At 60.9% G+C, this 9,369-nt stretch overlaps 1 protein-coding gene across 1 annotated transcript; it reads right to left on the reverse strand.

Moving 5' to 3' along the window:
* Positions 1-1,360: 1,360 nt before the first annotated feature.
* Positions 1,361-7,505, reverse strand: LOC147645557 (maestro heat-like repeat-containing protein family member 7). Its single transcript, XM_086874468.1, has 16 exons — positions 6,856-7,505; positions 6,601-6,756; positions 6,267-6,331; positions 6,008-6,157; positions 5,670-5,818; positions 5,218-5,365; positions 4,781-4,968; positions 4,554-4,691; positions 4,161-4,275; positions 3,851-3,988; positions 3,461-3,637; positions 3,169-3,324; positions 2,909-3,010; positions 2,436-2,538; positions 2,090-2,146; positions 1,361-1,800 (listed from the first exon to the last, which is right to left on the reverse strand). Exons 1-16 carry the CDS (start codon positions 6,977-6,979, stop codon positions 1,601-1,603), a joined length of 2,166 nt encoding a protein of 721 aa, XP_086730594.1. The 5' UTR covers positions 6,980-7,505; the 3' UTR covers positions 1,361-1,600.
* Positions 7,506-9,369: the final 1,864 nt, after the last annotated feature.

Below are 9,369 nucleotides of genomic sequence, written 5' to 3' on the forward strand. Positions count from 1 at the left end.
GCTGTGTAAGTCCCTGCTTTTTTTCAGCGCATGCTGCTTCTTCCTTTGTTCCAAGCAAGTCCAGGATTTGGTTTCATGTGTCTTTAAGGTGCCTGAACAGATGAGAGGGAGGGCAGCTGCAGCATAGGGCTCCTGCCCCGTCAGACTCCCTCTCTCTCTCTCTCTCTCTCTCTCTCTTTCTCAGGATGGTGCCAGTGCCTCTGCCTTGGGGCACCTGAGTGTGGAAGGCGAGCTCGCCCTCAAGCACGGCCATCCAAGCCAGTCACGGGCACAGGCTGCAATTGAAGCTGGCAAGCGTTGCTGTGAGGCTGCAAGTGAAGAGAAAGCCATTGTGGCCAACTCTGCTGAAGCCTTTTGCCAAAGCAAAGGCAATTGTGCCCACAGCCTCCCCCTGTTTGGCACCCGGCTGCTGCGGACGCCTCAGTGCGCAGGTGCCGACGTTGGGGCTGCTGCTGTTCCTGGGCACACTCTGCTGCTGTTTCTGTGGGCTCCAGAGCCGCTTGGGCAGCAGCCACTGGGCAGCCCTGCCGGAGGAGACATCGCCACCCTCCCCATGGTGGCAGCAGCTCTGTGGGCCCCAAGCTCTGTGTCAGGGAGGCCTCGGTCACAGCAGCGTGGCCTGGGCAGCCGCGAGGGCCCGGGCTGGCCACCAGCCCTGCCTCTGCCCACTGCCCCTTCCTGGAGGCACCCAGTGGCCGTGGACTGGCAGCACCCCCTGCCCTCCATGTCCCCAGCCAGCCCAGCCTGGGCACCTCGGGCTGTCCCCACCCTCCCGCTGGGGTGGTGTCCCAGCCTCCAGGCCTTCTGCTGCAGGCCTGGGGGACATTTTGGAGAATCACCAGAGCAGCCGGGTGTCAGGGACCAGGCGGCTGTCCGGGGTTGCTTATGGCCCTCTGACACCCAATTCCTCAGGGCTTCCCACCACCCCGGCTCCTCCAGGGCCTTCTGTCCCCTTGGAACCTCCTGCCACCCACTCCCTCACACATCCCCCTCGTGCCTTCCCAATGCCTTGTCCTGTCTGGGGCTCCGCAGCCCCTCATCCCTTCACGGCCTCCCAGCACCCCGTGCCCTCAGGGGCTCCCCCAGCCTGGCCCGGCAGCAGCGCCGCAGCCCCACAGGAGCTCCAGCAGCTCCTCAGCCATCACGGCAGCAACACACGGGCAGCAGGACACAGATGGCGCTTCCTGCCTGCCACAGGGCTTGTGGCTTCAGCACAACCACCAAAGGCCAAGGGGCTTCTGGCCATTTCCCCTGCACCACTGCATGCCCCGGCAGGTTGCTGAACACAAGAACCCTTTTCCCTCTCTTCCCCTATGCCCCTCACACCCTGGGCAGCAAAAGAAAGGTCTTGGGACTCTTGTGGTTTATAACATATCCTATATTATTTACATACTAGATGGAAACGAAACGAAGAAAAGAACAATCTCTATGAAACAAAAAATAACAGATGGCCTATGTGGCCCCAGAAGATAGAGCCTCTCAGCCCTAACATATCCTATATTATTTACATACTAGAAAGAAAAAAACAGAAGAAAACAATTCTTATGAAATTAAAAATCCTGGCTTGCCCAGGTGGCCCCAGCAAACAGAACGTCCCAAATCAGCGCTGAGCACATCTCCAGCAGCGCAGCCAGCCCAGGCCCGACAGACGAGGCCGTGTCCTCCATGCCCTGAGGATTTGGTCTTGCATCCTCTGGAGAATGGAGTATCGGGCACTCTGGATGGCCCGGAGGACATACAGCGTCTCAAGTGCCAGGTCTGACACGGCACCGCTTCTGTCCTCCGTCAGGCGTTCGAGGGCTGCAAGAGAGACGAAAAGAGCCACGGTCACACCCCAGAGCTGTGGGGGCCCAGCGAGAGCCCCCTGCCAGGGCCATGCCAGCCGGCTCTTGCCTTGGCCAGGAGGGAGCAGGGACCAAGGGGGTCAGCCCGAAGCTGCTGGCCACAAATGCCCCACGTGGCCCTGAAATCTCACTGTGCTCTGCCCACGCCGCCCCTCATCGGGACAGGGAGCAGAGCCCTCCACAGCCTGGCCAGGGCTGCAGCTGCCCCCGACAGCCAACACTGTCAGCCTGCTGCCGTGGCTCACCTCTGCACAACACCTGGAGCTCTGCCTGCTGCCCCCTCAGCTGCTCCCCGGCCATCCCTGAGAACACAGAGCCTGTCAGGGTCCCAGCAGCACAGCTCCCTGCCAGCGGCGCTGCCAGCCCTGTGGCCACACGGCCTCCTGCCCCGGCAGGGCTCAGCCCGGGCCCTTGCCGCACCCTGACTCAGCCCAAGGGCACGGCTGCCAGAGGCCGGCAGCAGCAGCCGGGGCTGGGGTGAGGACAGCCGGGGATCCAGGGCGCCGGGCCCGGGTGCCGCTGCCAGGGCAGCAGCCGGGGCTGGGGCCGAGCTGCGGCGGGGCGGGGAGGGAGCCCGGGCTCGGGACTCACCGATGACCCTGATGGCCGCCGCTCGCAGGGTCTCCTGTGGGTCCTGCAGGTACTGCAGGGCCCGACGCAGGTGCTCGGCCAAGGGGATCCTGTGGTCTGCCAGCTGGAGAGAGCGGCAGGAGGGAAGGGTTGGCGCGGGCTCTGCCCCTCGGCGGGGCGCTGCTGCCTGCGGCCAGCCCCGGCCTCCCGTGCCCGGCCAGCCCTGAGGCCCGGCCAGCAGCCGCTGGCGCCGGGCTCTGGAGGGGGCAGAGGGCCGGCTGCTGCCCGGGGAGCCGCGGTGCCGGCCCGGCCCGCAGCCCCGCTGGGCCGGGGCTCCATCGGCACCCGGCTCGGCGCCACAGGGGGCTGGAGAAGAAGCCGTGCGGCCCCCGGGTGCAGCAGTGGGCAGGGGCACAGCTGCCAGCCCCACACACTGAGCACCGGGGCCAGGGGGCTTCTCTAGCCTGAGGCTGGCACTTCCAGGCTGTCCTTACCACGAGCCTGGCAAACTTCCACAGCTTCTCCTTCCTCACAGCTTTCTCCAGGTCTGGCCTCTTCAGGAAGTCAGCCGCGCGAAGGAGCGTTGTCCGAGAGGCCTGGGGAGCAGCAGAGAGCAGCAAATGGCCCCACAAGGCAGGGCACAGGAGTGTCCCAGTGCCAAGGGCTGGAGGAGGCTGCAGCCTGCAAGCCTGCGTCAGGGCAGGAGGCAGCTGAGCCCCCTGCCAAGGCGCAGCAGCAGCCCAGGAGTCCTCACCTCTGCCACATGCCGATTCTCATCTTGGCAGTGGAAAAAGAGTGGGAGCAGGCTCTGGTACACTCGTTCCTTCAGGGGCTTTCTTCCTTCTTCTTCTGCTGAAGACATCACTCTTCGAAGGAGAGACATGGAGAGCAGCTGCACCTGGCTATCAGGCTGTATGAAAGGAAGGAAGGAAAAATGACCTTATCATTGGCTTCTTATGGCCCACATCGGCACAGGTCTGCAAATGCACAGGGCACAAAGTGTCCGGGCAGCAGGCAGTGGCTGTGGCTGGGGCACAGAGCCTTACATTGTCCAGGAGTTTCAGGAGCGGCTCAGCCAGCTGCAGGGCCCTGCGCCAGGATATTGGGATGTCTTCTTTCAGGAAAATATGGCTCAGAAGAGCAGTGCTCATCCTGGCCACGTCACTGTCCAAGTCCCACAGGAGGTGCACTAGTCTTCCTGTCAGGCTCTGAATTCTTTCGGCCTGTGCAGAACACAAGTGTGTGAAAGCCCGGGCAGCTGCCACAGGGCCCAGAGGCCAAAGGGCTGTCCCAAAGCACTCGGGCAGCTGAAGCAGGAGGCAGGAGAGCTGCGAGGAGCTGCCTCAGCGCCCAAGGCAAAGGCCAGCCAAGGCCAAGTGACAGCATTGCCCAGCCTCATGGTGCCCACACGGCCTCAGCTGCTGCCCCCTTCTCACCATGGAGGGACGGTCCTTTAGCAGGAGGAGAGCCCTGAGAACCTGGTGATGCATCTCTGTGGAATTGTACCACAGGTACTTATACAAGATCTCCATTAGGCTGTCACCACAGTCACTCAAGTCCAGGCAATCTAGGAGCTGAAAGGCACAGGGCAGTGAGAGGGGAGCCGGCCGGCAGGAGCCTGGAAGTGCGCAGGGCTGGGCCCAGGCAGCAGCACAGGGCGCGGGTGCCGTCCCAGGCAGCTGTGGCTATGCCAGGGGACAGGGCTGGCAGGGAGCTGAGCGAGGTAGTGCTGGCCATCAGGCTCACCTCCACAAGGAATGCCATGGCAGAGACATCCCAGAGTGGCAACGGTTTGCTGAGCACCTCAAGCAGGTAGCTTAAGATGCTTTTGCACAAGTGGGCAGATGCACGGCGCATTACCCTGGAAGGCGGAAAATGGCAGAAAGAGTCTCAGCAAGGGTGCGAAAAGCCTCTCCCAGGACTGACTGACACAGTTGTCCTATTGCCCCAGCACCCTGTGAGGCGATTTGGGCCCTTGAGATGTGGCTGCTCCTGGGCACCCTCCTCTCGCAGCCTTTTGCAGTCTCCTTGGCCATCCCTCGGTGATGAGGCCCTCAGGCCCATGGCCACGGGGACTGTGGGGGGCATCCCGGGCAGGGGGCACAAATGTCAGAGGCAGTGGGGAGAAGGGGGGCTCACCTGGCCAGCAGACCCACGGCATAGTGGTGGGTGTCAGCACAGAGCAGCGTGTCCCAGCCACGCTTGCGTTCCATTGCCACCACCACATGCTCCAAGTGGAGACTGCAGAGCAGGGCCTTCAGGGTCTGCACTGCAAACCTGTGTGCACAGCAAAGCCCAGGTGATGCTGGGAGCGCTGGCTCTGAGGCTGGGGAAGTGGCAGGGACAGGAGGAGTGGCATGGAGCACCTGTTGGGGCTGGTGGAGAGGCCGTGTTGCACCTGGCATTCCTTCCAGAAGGTATGGACGTCCTCTGTCCTGTACAAAGTACTGAAGTACGTTTGGAAGAGCAGATGCACAAAGAGGCGGGGGAAATAGACTGTGAGGATCTGTGGGCAACAGGGCCCCTGGAGGATCTTCCACATCACCAGAGTTGCCTGCAGAGGACAAAGCAGCCCGAGACAGCGCTCAGTGCCGGGGCGTCCGTGTGGCAGGGCCTGAGCGTGGCAGGGAGAGGCTGGGGCAGACGTAGGGGGAGCAGCGGGCCTGGTGGCCCTGAAGCTGCCCCTAGGCCAGGTTTGTGGCCAGTGCCTGAAGCAGGGAGATGCAGTGGGGGAAGGAGGCAACAGAGTTGCTGGAGAGGCGGCCGGCCTTGCGGTGAGCAAAGGCCAGCTCCCGAAACTCACAGTCAGGGAAAAGACAGCCGTCTTGTCCCCATCAGAGGTGCCCAGGTTTTTCTGCGGCCAGCTCCCCACCACATTGATGAGGAGCGGTGTCACTTCCTCTGAAATCCAGGGCGAGAGCAAGATGGTCGTCCACATGGCCATAGCAGCTCTGCGGGGTCAGACACATCACCGTGGGCTGGGCAGCAGCGGGGAGCTGAGCTGGCCGCCAGCTCTGCCTGTGCCCACTGGCCCTGAGCGGCAGCAGCAGCCAGGCAGCCCAGCCCTGTGGGGACAGGCCCCTGAGGGGCAGGCTGGCAGCACGGCAGCGGGCTCGGGGGCCGACTTTGTAGCAGGGCTGGCAAAGGGAGCAGCCAGAGGGCCCTGCAAGTCTGTGTTGCTCACAGCCCAGGGCCGGGCTGTACAGGGTGATGGGCTGGGGAGCCCTGAGGCCCCGGGGCAGCTGGGCCCAATACCTGTCACACGTTGGGGCCACCCGCAGGAGAGTGATGGCCACATCATCGGGCTCTGCCTCGGCCACTTGCATCAGGGCCCAGTCCATCCTGTGCTCAGCAGCCTCATTGGCCATGAGCCACTGGTGGATGTACCTCACCACGCCGGGCACCTGGAGAAGGCACAGGGAGACTTGGAATGCTAGCAGAGGGAGTCAGCAATGTGCCCAGCTTCTTCCCCAGACAAGTGCTTCTCTTCCAGCCCACTGCCATGGCCTCAAAAGCTTCAAGTGAGCAGCAGGCGTGGCTTGGGAAAGCCAAGCAATTGCTGGAGGATCAAAGGCTGGCCACAGGCTGCTTACTTGCTCTGGATTGAAAAGAGCCGTCTCTACAAGCAGATCCAGCCGGGCAGCGCTGCTCTGTTCTGCCAAGACCTCTGAGGATGCTTTGACCTCAGTGTCCATGGGACTGGTCTCTTCCTTGCCAATTCTCGTGATGAATTGGTAAAGAAACTGTAGGAGAAGGGCAGGAAGGCAGGGAAGTTGCATGGAGTGCTCCAAGTGCGGTGCTGGGCTGAGCAGTGCCAGCAGGCCCAGCGCAGGTGGGGATGGCTGCAGGTACCTGCGCTGCTCTGCGGAAGCGGCCACGGGCGGTGTCCTGCTCTTGTGTGCCGTCCATGGCTGCATCTGGCAAAGAGCAGCCAGAGCTGAGGGGCTGCGGGAGAGGCCGGAGAGCACAGCCCAGCCCTACGTTCCCCAGGCAGGGACAGTCCTGGGATGCCCCAGGGGATGCAGCACAGCCACTGCTGCGGGGGCAGCCCCAGCCCACTTTTTGTGCTGTCCATGGGTATGTGTCCACAGGACAGTGTGGGATGGGATGAGATGGGATGAGATGGGATGGGATGGGGCCAAGATGGCCGCAGGCACCAGCCCTGTGGCCCAGCTCTGCCACTCACCCTCCTCCAGCGGCTGCAACTGCTGCACCTCTTCGGTCTCTGGTGCTAGGGCAGCTCCAGGACCTTCTTCCTCGACCTCCTCTTCCTCCTCCTCCACCCAGGCCAGTTTGGGCACTCTTGGGGGTCGCTGCTCCAAATCTTCCAGACTCTCCAATCCTTTCCATAGGAACAGCACCAGGGGATGGCATGGCATGGAATGGGATGGGGCCAAGCTGGCAACAGGCACTAGCCCTAAGGCCGAGCTCTGCAACTCACCCTCCTGTGGTGCCTGGAACTCCTGCACCTCTCCAGACTCCTGTGCCAGGACAGCTCCAGAGCCTTCTTCTTCCTCCTCCTCAAGCCAGGCCAACTTGGGCACTCTTGGGGGTCGCTGCTCCATGGCAGTGACTGGATTTCTGGCTACTTGCAGGAGAGATGGCTCGGAAAAGCTCAGAGTCAGCAAGTCCTGCAGTCGTGCCTGGAAGGCACCTGCAAGACTCAAGTCCTGGCAAGATTGCAAGACAGCGAGTCCTGCACTTGGGTCTTGAGGGCTCCTGCCACAAGGACAGGAGGCTCCTCGATAGGGATTGTGGTCTGGTCTCAAGGGCAGAGACTGCAGGGATGGGCGACACGTCGGAAAAGCTCCGGGTCACCAAGTCCCACGGTCTGCCCTCAAGAGAACCTTAAGAAGGAAGGCTCAGCAAGGCCACAGGTCAGCAAGACCTGTGGTCTGGCCTCGAGGTCACCTGTAGTAATAGTGCTTCAGAAAAGCTCCAGGTCCGACACAAAGGAGTGCGCTGTGCGGGGGCTCCTCACAGCACCGCTCTGGCGCGTCCTGACCCGTCGCGTGCACCGAGCACTGTGGCGTGGCCCTGTCACCGCCAGCTCCTATGTCAGCACGTGTCACAAAGGGCCCTTTGACATCTGCTCCCGTTGCCACCATCCCACAGTGACAGTGCTGCAGTGTGTCACAAAGGGCCCTTGCACACCCTGCCCTCTGCCCTGGGGCCGCCCCCATCCCCTCCCCAAGTGGCCCAGCTTGGAAGGAATCCCTTGCCCAAAGTGTCTAAGACAGCCTGATGGGATCTTTAGGAACAGCTTGTTAGAAATGAAATGGAGGCAAATTTATCAATAAGAATTTTATTGAAAACTTTGTAAAATTTTCTCATGCAAATGTCTCAGTGTTGAGAGACAGGTGTCTGCTAGGGAGGGCAGGAGCCTCCCTTGGAATGAAAAATGTAGACCCCCTCCCTCCGAATTATGATAATCTTGAAATCAAGGGGCTCTCAGGCAGAGATCTGGGGATAGGAATGACAGTTTTTTACTAATATTTATAACCAGGCAAACAAACAACAATAACTACAGCGTTAGCAAGAAAACAGAACCAGGGACCCCGTGACAGCTTTCTGGGCTGAGACGGGAAAGGATGGAGGAGAGGCTTTGTTTCACAAACCCCCTCGGGTTGGCAGTCAGTGCTGGTGCTCCTGCAGGGCTCTGAGGAACACTCAGCTGGAACAGCAGGGATGAGCTGAGATCCCGGGCCAGTGGCTGAGGTGGATCAGCAGCTCCACGGTGGTGGCTGGCACTGCCACACGTCCCGGCAGGACAGGGGGTGCGAGGCCACCAATGAAGAGGAAAGAAGGAGAAGAAGCAGCAGCTCCATCTGGGTGATGGCGAAATTCCCTTCTCCCCACCACAACAGCTCTGCACCCAAAGTGTTCTTCTCCGAAGCTGAAGAAGCCACCAAACTGTCCCCACCCTCCCCTTTTCCTGCCCCCTTCCCCCCTTGGGCCCAGCCAAACTCTTTGTTTTTCCTCAAGCACCCACCAAGTACCCGCAGTTAAGTTTTCCCTGCAAGTCATGAGTAAAAATTCCACAGGCAAGCCAGAACTAAATAGAAAATAAAGGACACCGAACCCCCAACACCTGTAAGTTGTATCTTGAGAGTCAGCCAGGATCTTTGTTTGCCAGAAACACCTCTGAATTTAATCAAGGCATTAGTCATCAAAATGATTTTGAAAATTTAAAGATCAAAGTAGCCAAAATACTCAATGTAACTAATTGCTGGGTATGTTCTCAGCTCAGGTTGGGAGGAATGGGGTTCCCTCGGAGGGCTCACCCTGTGGGGTGGCCAAAACTCTGTCAATGGGCTCTGACTTGTAACGGATCCAGTGCAGGGACACTCAGAGAAAACTGTGCTGTGGAACACAGGAATGCAATTATCAGTTTTACAGGATTGACTGAGATTTCCCTTCAGGAGAAACCAAGCCCTGTTCTCCCAGTCTCTGACCTTGACTGGTTTTGTCCCTCTTGCTGTGCCCTCTGTTCCCCCAGGGGGCTGCCCCAGACTGAGGGATCAGATCCAGGCACTGCTGCTGCTCCCTCGGGACCAGCCCCAGTTTGGTTGTTGCTGTCAGTGCCAGCAGAAGCCGTGGCTGGAGCAGCGGGTGCTGACAGTGCCCCAAGGCCTGGGGCTGGAGGGGTCCCTGGGCTGGGGCTGGGAGGGAGCTGCCCCTTGTTCTCCCTCTGCCTCCCGCAGAGCTGGGCCGGGCACAAGTGGGGCAGCAGAGCCAACAGGGAGCCTGCGAGTCTCTTGCAGCCGTGCCTGCTCAGAGTTTGGCCTTGGAGCTTCAGGTGGGCAAAGGCAGCTGCTCTGCTCCCTCTGCGTGTGCCCGTGTTCAGCACTGCTGCTCCATCAGTCTGTGCCCAGCAACGGGGAAAAGCCTCAGCCCTGCAGGGCCAGGAACTGCCGGGCTCTGCCTGAGCAGCTCAGCCAGCGGGAAGGGAGCT

The sequence above is a fragment of the Cyanistes caeruleus genome, unplaced genomic scaffold, assembly GCF_971803275.1.
Source record: "Cyanistes caeruleus unplaced genomic scaffold, bCyaCae1.hap1.1 HAP1_SCAFFOLD_230, whole genome shotgun sequence".
NCBI classification, from domain to species: Eukaryota; Metazoa; Chordata; class Aves; order Passeriformes; family Paridae; genus Cyanistes; species Cyanistes caeruleus.

Excerpts from the sequence above, each read along its gene's own strand:
- LOC147645557 (XM_086874468.1), bottom strand. The coding sequence starts at position 6,979 with ATGGAGCAGCGACCCCCAAGAGTGCCCAAGTTGGCCTGGCTTGAGGAG. Across the intron at positions 4,276-4,553 it reads GCCGTGGGTCTGCTGGCCAG|GGTAATGCGCCGTGCATCTG; the intron begins GTGAGCCCCCCT and ends TCCGCCTTCCAG. Across the intron at positions 3,325-3,460 it reads TCCTGAAACTCCTGGACAAT|CCTGATAGCCAGGTGCAGCT; the intron begins GTAAGGCTCTGT and ends CCTTTCATACAG.